At 38.5% G+C, this 15464-nt stretch overlaps 2 protein-coding genes across 2 annotated transcripts; both read right to left on the reverse strand.

Annotated features, from left to right (window-relative positions):
• Window positions 1-5851: 5851 nt before the first annotated feature.
• LOC117612223 (uncharacterized ATP-dependent helicase C29A10.10c-like) lies at window positions 5852-10648 on the reverse strand. The gene is made up of 10 exons (XM_034340993.1): window positions 10326-10648; window positions 9678-10196; window positions 8339-9502; window positions 7928-8252; window positions 7594-7852; window positions 7274-7490; window positions 6680-7044; window positions 6379-6510; window positions 6144-6194; window positions 5852-6021 (listed from the first exon to the last, which is right to left on the reverse strand). The coding sequence occupies exons 1-10, from the start codon at window positions 10440-10442 to the stop codon at window positions 5967-5969; spliced, it is 3204 nt and encodes a 1067-aa protein (XP_034196884.1). The 5' UTR covers window positions 10443-10648; the 3' UTR covers window positions 5852-5966.
• A 638-nt stretch (window positions 10649-11286) lies between these two features.
• Window positions 11287-12989, reverse strand: LOC117616585 (60S ribosomal protein L8-3). Its single transcript, XM_034345944.1, has 2 exons — window positions 12479-12989; window positions 11287-11811 (listed from the first exon to the last, which is right to left on the reverse strand). Exons 1-2 carry the CDS (start codon window positions 12916-12918, stop codon window positions 11469-11471), a joined length of 783 nt encoding a protein of 260 aa, XP_034201835.1. The 5' UTR covers window positions 12919-12989; the 3' UTR covers window positions 11287-11468.
• Window positions 12990-15464: the final 2475 nt, after the last annotated feature.

A 15464-nucleotide genomic window follows, 5' to 3' on the forward strand; every position in this document is an offset into this window, starting at 1 on the left:
ACGAGGACCACTTCGTCGCGCAAGGGTTTTCAGTTTTGAAAAATGTTTATTGTCAATAGTTTTCAAACTTTGTATAAAAATGATTGGATATATTTATTGATCAATCAATGTTTTATAACAAATTTTGTATCATTTTCATTTTATAAATGTGTTTTGTCAAAAACAAAAATTAAAAATGATTATTAAAAGGGTTTGGATATATTGATTTACAAATGTGTTATAACTAAATTTATTTGAATAAAGTTTGAGTTGTGCACATATATAAGGTTTGGATATTTGTACTATATATATTCAAACATTTGTATTACACAAAGTCTGTACACTAACATAATAAAATTAGAACAAATGTAATTATTCATCATCTGAACTATAATAACTTTTGTTATCGTCGCTATCATCACTTTCGGTCTCCCAATCCTCCTCCTCCTCGTCTACTATAACTACATCATCTTCGCTGCTCATGCCCACTGCAACATCGAATCTTGGAAGATCCCCGAGGTCAATTGTAATTGACTGAATCAGTATTTCGATTGAAGACACTCCTTGGATTTGAAACGGTTCTTGTATAACATGTGTATCTCGAAGTGTTTCCGCATCATTTTCCATTGATGATTCTAAACGTTGGTCAGCCACATTGTCGACGTCGTTGTCAGTGTTCCCGTCTAATTCTGGTATAGCATACACGTTCCTATGATCCATCTTCTGAACAACTTTCCAGCTGCTCCCGGCTTTAGGGTCATCTAGATACACAATTTGTGTTGCCATGTTCGCCAAAATGTAAGGGTCGTCATCATACCAAGTTCTGTTAATGTTCACAGATAGTACTCCATGGTCGATTTTAACACTTCCCGCCCTATTTGGGTTGGTATCGAACCATCGACACTTAAACATGATGACTTGGTATCGATCTTTGTAAAGCAATTGCACGACATTTGTGAGTTTGCCATAGAAATCAATGTTTGTACTTTTGCCTCCACCTGGGACATGGACACCGCTGTTTTGCGTACACAACTTGTCATCTCGTGCAGCCCCCAAAAATTTAACACCGTTAATATAACAACCCGAAAACAATTCAGCTCGAATCGGGCCGAAGGCCAAGTTATATAACTCATCTCTGTAAGTGGGGGAATTCGATGATTTCAACTTATTCACCTAATATAATAGAAAACCATTCACATGTTAGTCTGAAAAAATTAAATACTACAATTTATATTTGTCAAATACAAAACACTTATAACTTACAGATTCCAAAAACCATTGTGGAAATAATTCACGTTGTTTCGGGGCAACTAAATGTGATGGATGTTCTCGCTTCATCATCTCTTCATGCTCATCTAAGTATGCCATTATCTCATCACAATTGTTCAGTACGAACCAATGCGCTCCTTCCATGTCATTTCTAGAAAACGACTCCCCTCGTCCAGGATCTCCAAAGGGCCGTGCGCTTTGGGCAAAAACAAAAAGTTTTTCCTTTCTCATACCTCCGTCGTTATTACGCTGAGGACGATTGAAAGCCGTCTCCACATCTTTTAAATACATTCCACAGAAAGTAAGCGACTCATATTGAACCCAAGCCTCTATAATTGATCCTTCGGGCTTCGCCCTGTTGCGTACACTTTTTTTCAAATCTCCGAGAAGCCTGTCAAAATAAAAAGATATGATACAAATTAGCAAGCCTGTGATAATGATGCATACACAAACGAAAAGGATTATATACCTTTCTATTGGATACATCCAGCGATAGTTGACAGGACAAGCAAGCAATGCCTCTTCTGGCAAGTGAACCATCACGTGCATCATACTTGTGAAGAAAGCTGGAGGAAATATCATCTCAAACTTGCATAGGACTTGGACAATGTCATGGCGCAACTGAAACATGTCTGTCCTTCGCAATGTTTTTGCCGTCAGTTGGAAAAAAAATCTGGATAACAACATGATTGGCTTCACCACATCTTCTGGCAGTAGGTGTCGAATACCCACAGGAAGTAGGCGTTGCATAAACACATGGCAGTCATGGCTCTTAAGTCCAGTAAATTTCCCCCCATCGACATTCACGCAACGTGCGATATTAGAAGCATACCCATCGGGAAATTTGACAGACGATACAAACTTTAGAAACTCTTTTTTGTCATTCGGTTTCATAGAAAAAAATGCAAGATCCCTTCTAGCTTTATCACTGTCCCTATTCATCCATAAACCCCTTCGTATGCCCATTCTTTCCAAATCAAGGCGAGCTTTGATCGTGTCCTTCGTCTTCCCCTCGATATCTAGAATCGTGCCCACCAATGTGTCGAATACATTTTTCTCAACATGCATCACATCTAGATTGTGCCTCAATTTCAGTTTCGACCAATATGGGAGCTCAAAAAACATAGGCTTGTGCGTCCAGTTCAAATGTGTAGAAGGTCTGGTCCGACTCACTGTTTTTCCGAACGGAGCAAAATCCAAACGGTTCAGTTGTTCCAAGATCTCATCACCGGACCATTCTCTAGGTCTGAGGCGACGCTCTGTGTTCCCGTCGAACTCTTTATTTTTTTCCCGCCATTCGTGGTCCCATGGCAACCATCTCCGATGACCAAGGTAACAAACTTTTCCTGCGTGCCAACCAGAAGTTACATCTTCCTTGCATACGGGACATGCCATATAACCCTTTGTGCTCCACCCAGAAACCATTGCATATGCTGGAAAATCATTCACAGTCCACATAACTGCTTCTCTCAAAGTGAACATCCTCCCAGTTGATTTATCGAACGTGCGAACACCGTTTGTCCATAAATCCTTCAGCTCATCAACCAGAGGCCTTAAGTACACATCAATTGACCTGCCGGGATCCTCAGTTATCAAAACAGTCATCATCATGTATTCTTTTTTCATGCATTTCCAAGGCGGCAAATTATATGGGAATGCGAAAATCGGCCAAATGCTGTGGTGTTGGTTTAGAACCCCATACGGATTGAATCCGTCAGTGGCAAGTCCCAATCTAACATTTCGGGGATCAGCAGCAAACTCGGGGAGCGTTCGATCGAACTCTTTCCATGCCTCCCCATCTGCAGGATGCCGCATCACATCATCGTCTACCCGTTTTTTCTTATGCCATCTCATGTCTGTGGCAGTATGCGTCGACATATACAATCGCTGCAACCTAGGTTTAAGGGGCAGATAACGCATGACTTTTTGTGGTATCTTAGTTGTTCTATTCTGGGATGTCATTTTGAACCTCGACTCATTGCATATAGGGCATGTATCCAACGTTTCATGCTCTTTGTAGAATAACATGCAATTGTTTTTGCAAGCGTGGATTTTTTCATAACCCAATCCAAGACCATGCAACACCTTCTGTGCATGTTTATGGTCTTTCGACAAACAATTGTCCGTCGGAAGCATTCTCTTGAAAACCCCCAAAAAGTAATCGAAACACAAGTTCGACATACGATACTTTATTTTTCGTGCATTAGCTCCACAATGGCAGTGAGAACGGAAAAGCTCTCGCACCCCGGGTATAACTCTTGGTTGGCATTTTTTAACAGTTTTTCATACTGTTCAAACTCCGCACTGTCTATTGGTGTAGGCACGTCATCTTCCCCTTCCCGATTGATGTTGGTCGATGCGAATGGAAAAGCATCCTGTATAATACCCATGACTTGATCATTAGGATCCACAATAGGTTCAACATTGTCCCCTCTTGGGGCATTTGAAGACGAAGCATGGTCTACTTGTTCGCCGTGAAGGTTCCAAATGCTATATGTTTCAATCATTCCATTCCTTACTAAATGAAATCCAACATTTTCAATTGTCTCCCACAACGTGTTGTTACACCTCCTACAAGGACAACGGATTCTAGTTGCACCCGGGTTGTGTCTACGTGCAAACTCAATAAAATCCTCGATTCCATCCAAGTATTCGTCTGCGCATCTATTCGGGTTCTGTATCCACCTTCTGCTCATAATTCCCGAAACCACAATCACGACACAACAATCACAACAACTTCATACGAAGTTATAATGTCACCTTATGCCTCCGGTAAGGGCCCTATCCCATTCGGGAATGCATAGTCCTGTCACGTAACCTACGGCTACATGAGATTAGATTTCGGCGTGGATTAATTTCGACAGCATCTCAACACAGTTCTTGAAGTGGGCATAGGTATAAATACCTACGTACCACCCGAAGAACGTACCGAGATGACACCGAAATCTCCACAATCGAAACCTAATCCTGCAGCCGAAGATTATGTGACAACACTATGCATTACCAAACTGTCCAAATAATGGGACAATTCAAGAATTAATTGGACCACAGTCATGCCTTACGCATCCATGCACGAAATCCAACTAATCTCGAACGGGAAACTACGTGTTACTAAACATAAAAATAAAAGTGCGAAGTTAATTTCAATTAACTTCGTACATCACAACACATTGTGCTACGTCACGCACAATTTCACAACATTATAAACATATAACTTCAAAAAAAAAAATACAAACATAACAAACAAACTTTTACAATAACATACCTTCTCAATCGTTCTCCACTAATCACTAATCACAGATACCCCTAACGAGAACAAAATTAATAGCGTTAGTACGAATTTACATTAATACATTTAAACTAACTATCAAAAATACATACCAAATGAACGAACGTACTGAATTCACAGCAGAGCAGCGGCAAGGGGAGTGAGAGAGAGGCAGAATGCAATTTCTGCATTCTGCCTCTGCAATGGCAGATACTAATATGAAGAAACGTACTGAATTCACAGCAGAGCAGCGGCAAGGGGAGTGAGAGAGAGGCAGAATGCAATTTTTGCATTCTGCCTCTGCAATGGCAGATACTAATATGAAGAAGGACTTTGCGCGACGAAGAAGATGAGAATTCGTCGCGCAAAATGCCGTCGCAAAAGGGCACTTTTTCGTCGCACAAAACAACTTTTCCGTCGCGCAATTACGTGTCGACATCTGCTTTTTTTGCGCGACGAAAAACATTTGCCGTCACACATAATTTCGTCGCGCAAATTATATATTTCGTCGCGCAAGGTTTACATGACGTCGCGCAAATGGTCCATTTCGTCGCGCAAAATCGCACCGGCATTAAACTTTTCGCGACGAAACTTAAGTCCGTCGCGCAAAAAATAATGTTATCCACCCTTCATTTTGGCGCCAAAAATAAGTAACCCTCGTTTTCTTACGCGACGGTTCATTTTTTTCGTCGCGCTAAGTTGTCTTTTGAGAAGAAATCTCTCGTCGCGCAAGTTTTTTTACCGCCGAAAAAGAGAGCCAATTTTCTGTTAATCTTTACGCGACGAATGTTTATAATTGTCGTGCAATATTCATGCGCGACGATTTTTGTCGTCGCGCAAGATTTTGGCGCCAACAAAATAAACCGGGCTTTTATGCATTACCTTTGCGCGACGAAATAAATTTAAGTCGCGCATAGATTGTTTGCGCGACGAATCTATTTGTCGCGCTAGTTTTATGTTGTTTGAGCGACGGAATTTTTTTTTCGTCGCATCAGTGTTTTTTGCGTGACGAAAATTTATTCGTCGCGCAAATATTAAATCGTACTAATGTTAGCTGACGAAAATCGAAACTTTGGCACCTGTTAGATTGAATTAGTTTGAATTGGTCAGTGTTGAGTATCTAACGCAAAATAATTGGCAACGAGTGGTCGTCCAAGGTTGTCCAAGGCTTGAAATTCACTATGTGAGATTTTATATTCTCGACAACGGTTGGTGGACATTGTTCTAGCTCCGGTGCCAGTTCTCTTGGTTTTTGAACCAAAGTTGATAGAAACTAGAGCCTTAAACACCTTATAACAAGGGGAAGGACCCATGGATGCATGCTATAAAGTAATATAATTGGTTCTTCATTCATATAGTTCAGAAATTGTTTGATCAAGTAATCAAAGATGAACATATTTCAACTTTCTCTATATCAGGTAATGGCTAAAACTTTGATATATATGACATCTCACGGATGTACAACACCTTCTAATTCTTCTGTTGTTGTTGCTGCTGCTGCTATGCTGCACACCGTTTTCAAAAGTTGTGTTAAAATATACCAAAGTTTATTTATGAAAAGATGGCTTAAATGGAGAAGCATTTCTATGTTATCTGGTAAGTAGGAAACTAAGCAAAGCTTGATTACCTCCTCAACCCGGTGTCCTTCTTTCTCGACCTTGTGGACATGTTACTCTTTCTGATAATAATTTATATGAAAGAATCAGTACTTAATTGCAACAATCAATGAGCCCAAATTAGAGAATTGTGTTCATTTACATATCTTGTATTTAGAAAGAGAGTGAAAATCTTGAGCCTAACATACCACCTAGTTTTTAACAAAACATGTAGTCATATGGAAGACGTACAGAGTAAACACTCACCCACTACTTGATGTTTGTGGCTCATCTGTTAGACTGAGTGAAGATAACGGTTTTGAAAGAATCTCCACAGGATCAGCCTCACAGGAAGAACTGCTTGAATCTACCGGGGATCTCATCGGAACAACTTTGTCTCTGTACCAATTGAGAAACAAAGGATGGATGATTCAAGCCATGTCTATAGAAACCTTTTAATCAGCACAAATGTACTGTTCTATTCTATACAACTTTAACTTCTGCTAAATTTCTATATGTACACAATGAATAAATTCACAAGAAAAATTAAAAGTGAGTGCATACGTACCCCTCAACACATCTGAGCAGGCAGAGGTTCATCTTATCAGCTGTATAACTACGAAAAATGATCCGAAGCCGCTCCGCAAATTCGGGAGTATCAGAAACTGGAAGAACATCCCAAATCTTCATAACCTGGACGTAATCTGAGTTCTCCTCGAGAACATCTACGGACCAAATGAGATTCAGCTGCCCTTTCACTTTATACTTCTCTAACAGCTGACCACAAGCCCCCCCATGAACTATAACTCCTTTATCCTTGCAAGATTGGCGCCAACCGTCAGAGAGCTTTGTTAATAAGGAAACCACTTCTCGATGGATGTCAGTGTCTTTAATCTTTTCCATGGAATTCTGAAATTTTTTGGTGAAATAAACCTATACAGGAAGAAGATTGATTAATGCTAATACTAATATACGAAGAATAAATGCTGCAAAACACAGAATCTAAAGGCAGAACGAATTCGCCTTTAAAAAGGCATGTTCCCCTATTCAGCTCTCCCTGGATAATTTATACATGTAACAAAGGAGATTTGTGAAGTCTATAAAGCCTTGATAATTTAGGTGACATGTCGAACTCGAACGAAAGGGAAATGTAGCTGCATACCTTCCATTTGGCGTTTTTGAACAGCAGAGAATCAGCATTAAGTAGAATATGTAGTTGGCAAAGCTCCATGAGGGCTGCTGCAATGGCCTGAGCCAAGTCCTTGTCCTCGTGAGCATTATAGAAACATTTGCGTTTCTTTGCATCAAGAATTAGCTTCTTCCAAATAGAGTTACTGCTAATCAAAGTCGCTTCGTTCCCCAAAATCCAAAGACAGTACCTAACAGACATAAAACAATTGATGAAGTTCATCAAAAACCATCAAAAATTCAGACACTAAACCCAAGCAGCTGCATGTAAAACCCCTAATATGACAGAAGTACCTTGCACGCGTTAGCATCACGTTTGCTCTTTGAACATTGGAGACGAAACCTACAGATCCTTTCTCGTTACATCTGACAGTGGAGATAATTATCACATCATCTTCACCACCTTGAAAGCCGTCAACAGTTCGCACACTTACGGAGAAGTCAGTGCCAGAAGCTTCACTGTATTCTCCGACTCTCTCTTGAATTGCATTAACTTGAGCTTTGTAAGGTGATATTACCCCAATACTAACCTTCTTCTTTGTTCGAGTAAATTCTGTGGTCCATTTTAAAAAAAAAAAAAGTTACAAAAAAGCTAAGAACATCTACACTAGCTTACACCAAAACGTACCTCTGTAAAGGCTTGAAACAATCTCACAGACCACAGCAACCTCAGCCATATTTTTTGGACTATGCCAGCGATCGAATTCTTCTTTTCCATTGACTATATCTATAAAGGAGTAGGATCCATACATTTTTCCTGAAAGAAAAGACCTCTCATAGCTTCTTTGCTTGACATTTGGACCATCTGATATCCGGTTCTTGTAAAACTCCCCTTTTGGGAATAAGCTGATTGATGGATGCATTCTGTACTGGACATTGAGAAGGTGCTTCTTATGTCCCAACTGTACAAGTCTTCCGAACAAACTTCTTCCAAAACCAGCCTTCTCAGAAATCTGAAAGTTGCATTGTTCAAAATTCACATAAACATAAAAGCTTTTCAAAATTTGAAAACTAAACAGCACAAGGGATAAAATGAAACCTTGCTTTTAACCATGGCAGGGAGTTGCTTCTCATCTCCTACGAGAATAGCATGGCGAAGACCAGGTAGTTGCAAAGGAATTGCTGATTCACATTCTTTCAGCTGAGCAGCTTCATCAATCACTAGCAATTCTAGAGGTCTCATTCTCTCTCTGTTCAATTTAGCAGAGCTTGATGCGGTGCAAAATATTAAACAAGCATTTGCCAAGCACAATGTCCTTATTTTCTTCAAATCATTCAAATCAGGAACAGAAAATTCACGAAGCGACATCAGTGTATGAACACAATCTTTTAGAACTAATTGTGACCTTTCATTAGCAAAACCAACATCCTGCAGTAAAGCTTTAAGAGAACTGAGCAAATCCGAAGCTCTAATCATGGCCTTCACAACCTCCAGTGAAATGCAAGAAGTTGGTAAGTGGGTGTACAAATTTACCATGCAAATCTTCAGACCCTTACCAATTGAACTAAGTTTTTCCTTCACAAACTCCTCTAAGGTCAGAAAATCATCCTCATCATCCTTTGTTGAGTTTCTATCATTGATGATTGCGGTCATTACCTCTCTCTTCATCGTTGTCAAAAGATTATTGCTATCTTTGCCATCCTCATCGCATCTTCTTTCCCTTATTTCTTTCAAATACAACAAGTACTTTTCCTGTGGATCCTCAAGCAAATCTATCATTGATTCCAACCAATGTTTCCATCCAGTCCGAGGGTTAAAACATTCGGCCAGAATTTCAATACGATAATCAAGAAATACCTCAACAAGGTCATCATAATTATCAATCTTCATTCGCTCCCCATTCCCAAATAGAATTATATCTCCAAGTCCATACTTTCCACAACCAAGAGACTGATTAACCAATCCCAACAGTCGCGCTGCCACTTCTAACACGGCGATATTCGTTGGAGCACATGTTAGTGTTCTGCACTTCAACTTCAAGAGGGAAAAAAGTGACATAGCAACTGTCTTGGTTTTTCCAGTCCCAGGAGGACCCCATATTAGTTTTATGGTATTTTGGTGAGTACATTTACTCAAACTGATACAGTTCAAAACTGCAGCTTCTTGGGAATCATTTAGATCAGAGCCCATTGAGGGCCATCTATTTGAAAGGGCAGCAGAGAAATTTTCTTTTGAAAAGCAAATTGAACAAGAATTCCCAACCTGTAAGAAAGAAACATAAACCTGTTGTTCGGGGCTTTGGGAATCAATTAGCAACTAAGCATGGCCAACAATGCAATCAGAGTAGATCATCCTTGTTTCGAAAACATGAAGAAGGCCTAATGAATGTGCATGCATGATGTTAAAGTAAAGATAGAGTCAAGAAGAAAAAAATTACATGTGATGAATTGGGTTGCACTTGCAGCACATTCTTTGTTAAATTTGTGTTGGCCCCTTCTGAGTTCAAAGCTTTCCATACATGAACATTTGTCATCATGTTGATTAGATAGACAGCAAGAAGTTTTTTTCCTCCTTCTTTATTGATAGGCTTTGATGAGAGTATTGAGAGGTTATTATCTCTGCCTCGAAGAACATACGCAATGAGATATGAATCTCTGGGCTTGTTCAAATCATCTGCGCATTTTGGTCTGATATCAGTCAAGGCAATAAGATCTCCAGCCTGCGGCTCATATGATCCTGCGGCTTCTCCCCTGCCCTTCATTATAATATCATAAAACAAGTCCTTGGGAGGTTTATGACCCTTGGAAGTTTTAACAGCCAGAATTTCACAGGTAGGTGCCTGTGACAGAGTCATCATGCTTGAGAGTAAATCAGCATGTGTTTCCTCAACAAGTGAAGGAATGAATGATTTCATGTAACTAGTCACCGTCGAAAATGTCTCAGGAATTTTCATCACCTGTAAGTTGACACAACCAAAGCTTAATCGACATGCATAACTCATCCCATTGTAGCTAGTTTTCTAATTAAGCATTGCTCAGAAAACAGGATGACATGACAGAAATTAAACATTGGTCAGAAAACAAACCTGTTTTTTGTAAAGATTTTTTTTGAGAACATCCTTCATAGACCAAGAGAAGACCGAATCGATTAAGCTTCTACCGGCAACGCCCAACTTTTTCACATTATTCTCTTGATGATCCATAGCTGCTTACTGATCTTTTGATATCCGCAATGACTACTTTGTAAGTTGTGGAATTTCAAGTCAAGTGCAAGTCAATTACTTAGAGTAAGATCATTTTCTTTTAAAGTATGTATATATATATATATATATAGTAAATTACTTAGCACGGAAGCAGAGCATAGCTTGCCACTTGGTCAAAACAAGTCCACAAGGGTACAGTGAAAGATACCTTCCCAGCAGCTGCATATTTCCTTTTGCTGTGCATCAACAACTTGGTAGCCAAGTACTTCTGCGATAAGGACTAAACTAAGAGGAAAGTAACAACTTGTAATGATTTATGTTTTACAAAAAAATGGAAGGAAAATAAGGATTAAATATTATGCAAATTTATTTTTATAGGAAGAAAACAAACAGGTACAAGAATTTTGGAATATTGAATATAATATATAGAAGACCAAGAAGGCAACAGCTTCAAGTGCTTTTTCTTTTTTTGACCCAAAAAAAAAGTGCTTTTTTCTTTTATTAAAGTCACAGTTCTGTTACGTGGGAAGTGAGAAATGAAAATTCACTCCAGAAAAGTAAAAAGAAAAAAATGAAGACGGAAAATATAAAAAGCAGTTTAGTTAAGCCTAAAGGCCAACAGAGATTGTTTCAATGCATTACAAATTTGTATCTAATGAGAACAGAATTCAATAGATTGTGATTAATCTTAATTCATAGAGTCGGCGATCTAACAGCTAGAATCGTGTTAACTCAATTTTGTGGCCATAAATTCCAACATAATTTCAAATAAATTTCATGTATCCTTTGTCTGCAATAAATTCTTCTGGTCGGCTTAATTTCCATGGAACCGGCAAAATTTAGATTGAAATGGACCATCAACTAAAAAAAATTTATACCACGAAATAAACCCGCTAGTCTCGGATAACTAGTACACGAAGTAATCGATACCAAAATAGCAAACTTAGATAAGGAAAAATGGTGATGTTGAGCACTCTTAAAAGATTCTGCGGTCCAAAATCAGAACAAAAAAATATAAGATTAATCTTAAGCCTTGTCAGCCTTGGAGGCAGTGGCAGCAGCTTGTCCTCTAAGTCTTCCTGTTCTCCTTGCAGCAATAAGACCGACCTTCTGGCCAGGAGGAGCATCACGCCTGACTGTACTTGCATGTCCAATGTGCTGGTGGTTACCTCCTCCGTGAGGATGCTCAACTGGGTTCATAGCCACACCACGAACCTTAGGCCAGCAGTTCCTCTTCACTCTGAATTTGTGGTATGCATTACCAGCCTTGAGCATTGGCTTTTCAGTCCTACCGCCGCCAGCAACCTGCCCAATCATTGCCCTGCAACCACTTGGCACAATCTTCTTCGCACCAGAAGGAAGCTTGATCCTGTTAAGAACATGTAAACAGACAGAACGAGTTAGTCCCTCACCGTGTTATTTAAAAGTAACGCAGCAAGCATGTCACACCAATACCATCCATTATTTGTACAAACACAACTAACATAAAACCTTAAGATAATCAATGCATAACATTTCAAGTAAAAGACCTTGACCAAGAAAACAGAGAAGCTAATGACAAGCTAAACTGAAAAGTACATTCAGTAATGGATGTCAAAAATCGAATGATCAAATCGGATTAGTATAAACCACAGCCTGCACAGGTAGAAAGTGAAGACAAGAATATAAAGCAATCATAATCTCAATATAAGAAAAAGCACATAACACACACTTGCAATAAAATGAAACGTTGGTTGAGACCCAACCCTACTAAAATTCAAATATAATCCAACCCAAGTCAAAACTCTTACTACTAATTATATAGGTTCGTAGCCACACCACTAATTCAACAAAATCCAAGAAACAAAACACTAGCTACTTAAGACTGCAAGTCTGTAAATGAACATACCCCAAGTGGGAATTTTCAATAAAAATGTCATATTTCATGCTTCATTATTGAAAGCAAACTACATTTCATCAAATACGATATAATTATTAATTAATGTTCTTAGGATATAATTATCAAACGAAAACAGAAGGATGATAGAGAGAGAGACCTGGAGGTATCGTTATCAGGGTTGTGGCTGATAACAACAGCGTAATCACCAGAAGCCCTAGCAAGGACTCCACGGTCACCAACATGGTGCTCGACGTTGCAGACGACAGCTCCCTCCGGGATCGATCTGAGAGGCAACACATTGCCCACGACCAGATTGGCCTTCTTCCCACAGTAGATGAACTGGCCAGTGTAGATGCCCTCAGCGGCGACGAAGAGCTCGTTCTGCTTTTTGTATCGGAAAGGATGGCGGAAGCTGACTCGGGCGAGCGGGGCTCCGCGACCCGGGTCGTGGATGATCTCGGTGACGACGCCCTTGAGGTAGCCGTTGCGTTCGCCGAAGTCGAGGCTGCGGAACCGGGCGGGACCCTTGCGGTGGTGGGTGTGGGACTTGAAGACCGACCCCGCACCCTTACGCTGAGCTCTGATGACTCTACCCATGGCGGCTTCCCGCTGAAATGTCTCTCTTCTCTGCTAGCTGTAGCGGCCCCCAAATGTTGCTTAGCAAGTAAACCCTAGAACTCACAAATTTATAGCATTTGGATATGGCCCAATATGTGTTAGAGTCCAGAACAAATTGGGCCTAATTTTTATAATTCGAAACCCAACTTAAGAGGTAAAATGAGAGGATTTAAATTGAGTGTTGCTAAACGAACCCTAAAATTAGCTAAGTACACCTTACTATCAAACTAATTTACCCTAATATAAAATGACAAAAAATGATATATTGAATTGTAAAACAAATAGAATTTTAATAAGTACACCTTACTCACTATATTCAACCCTTATCATATGTAGAAAAGTCTTCGTATTGCTTTATGCTCACGAATAATGCGGCGAGTATTAGTTTAGTTTAGGATTGGTATTACGAAATTAAAGATTTAATGAAATCCAAAATCTGAAAAGGTGGCACAATGAGTAAAAAGAGAAACCTGGTTTAGGATTGGTATTAGAGTGTTGTACTATGGCTATTTTTAGTAGTTAAATAGGGTGTACTTAGTTAATTTTACATTTTGATTAAAATATTAGGATTAACTTGGATTATAGGGTGTACTCAGTTAATTTTAGGGTTCGTTTAGCAACACTCTTTAAATTTAGTCCTAGTGTCATCTGCCGTTTTGCCCCTTATATTGTACTGTACCTTAATTATCAATTTACTCATCATACATTTTTTTCGGGTAAATTAAGGACTTAAACTGTATAGTTAGTGGGGTATAGCTTAGTTGGTTGAGCTCTTTCACCTTCACCTATGTAAGCAGATGTTCAAAACCCACAAGCACCTAATGAATATTTGTGTAAATCCCCCTCTCGTAATCACTTGTAATAAAATAAAAAATAATAATAAAAGAGTTAATGACGTAAATGGTCCCCTAATTATTGCTCTAGTATCATTTTGATCCACCAACTAAAATTTTCATTTCAAGCGTCCTTAAATTTTTTATTTTGTACCAAGATGGTCCATCCGTGACAGATTCCGTCACTTCTGATCATGCGATAGCCACGTGATTGAGTTTTGAAGGGTATATGTGACTTTTTGAGAAGCTCTGTCGAAGGGTATGACTGAAATGGTCTCTCAACTATTGCTCCAGTATCATTTTGGTTCACCAACTAAAATTTTCATTTGAACCGTCCTTCCATTTTTTTTATTTTTTTTTGGTATCAAGATAGTCCTATCGTCAAAGTCCGTCAAGTTTATTGTTATTTATTTTTGTATTTATCTTCTTTTAAAAAATTTAATTAATTTAAACAATAGAGAAAAAAAAAATATTACTTTTTAAGTCCATGTCATAAATAAAAAAAACCATGTTGGTGGTGAGATTCAATTTTTTCAATTTTAAAATTAGGTACAAGTTCCTATAATAGTTTCCTTTAAATTTTAATTATTGTTTACTCTTTTAAAAAATTTATTTATTTGTATTTTTTATATTTATGTGATTTTAATTAATTTAAACAATAGAGAATTTTTTATTATTAATTGTTATGTCAGTCTCACAAAAGAAAAAAAAGCCATGGGGCTAGTGAGATTCAAATTTTTTAAAATTTTCTAAGTTTTATAATAGTTTCCTTTAATTTTTAATTATATATTACTATTTTAATTCATAGAGACATTTGTACTCCTCAATTTAACAATAAAATTGACAGATTTTAACAGTATGACCATCTTGATATAAAAAAATAAAAAAAAAAGAGTTGAAGGACATTTCAAATGACAATTTTAGTTGGTGAACCAAAATGATACTAGAGCAATAATTAGGGGACCATTGGGATCAATAACCCTTTTAGAGGAGGATACTCACTTAAAAGGGTTATTTACTGTAGACGTCCCTGAACTTGACCCTCAGTTGCAATTAGGTATGTGAACTTTTTTTTTGGCAATTACATCCTTTAATTGGACAAATAGTTGCAATTGAGTCCTACCGTCCAACTCTGTCAATTTGTCCGTCAAAATGAGGGGTAAAAGCCCTCAATCCTTTCGAGTTTGAAGAAAAAAACTGAATAAATAAATAAACTTATAAATAAAAATCCCTCAATCCTTTTTCTTAGTTCATCATGAGTTGGCCATAGTTCTTTAAACCTTCTTAGTAGCTCCACTACCGCCTGTTGTCATGAAAGATTCTCCACAACCACACTGTCCTTTAGAGTTGGGATTGATAAACCTGAGTTTGTCATTTACAAAATCCCTCTCTCTTTCGCTCGGTCTCTCCCCCTATCTTGCAGCCCATTCCCCCTCCTTATCCCACCACCCTCAAAACCCAGATCGCAACCCCCACCTCCTAAACCCATCTCAATCTTCATCTATAAAGTCTAGAAAATCAATTACCCAACAAATATCAAACTTTATACTTTATACTTTCAACCAAATCAAGTACACCCAGCATGGCTACAATTTCAGATCTCAAATAACCATAATTTCAAGCCACAAAGAAAACCCAGAAACAAAATAAATCCAGAAAACACAAGTGTCAAGAGAAAACTATACACACCAG

The sequence above is a fragment of the Prunus dulcis genome, chromosome 1 (assembly GCF_902201215.1).
Source record: "Prunus dulcis chromosome 1, ALMONDv2, whole genome shotgun sequence".
Taxonomy (NCBI): domain Eukaryota; kingdom Viridiplantae; phylum Streptophyta; class Magnoliopsida; order Rosales; family Rosaceae; genus Prunus; species Prunus dulcis.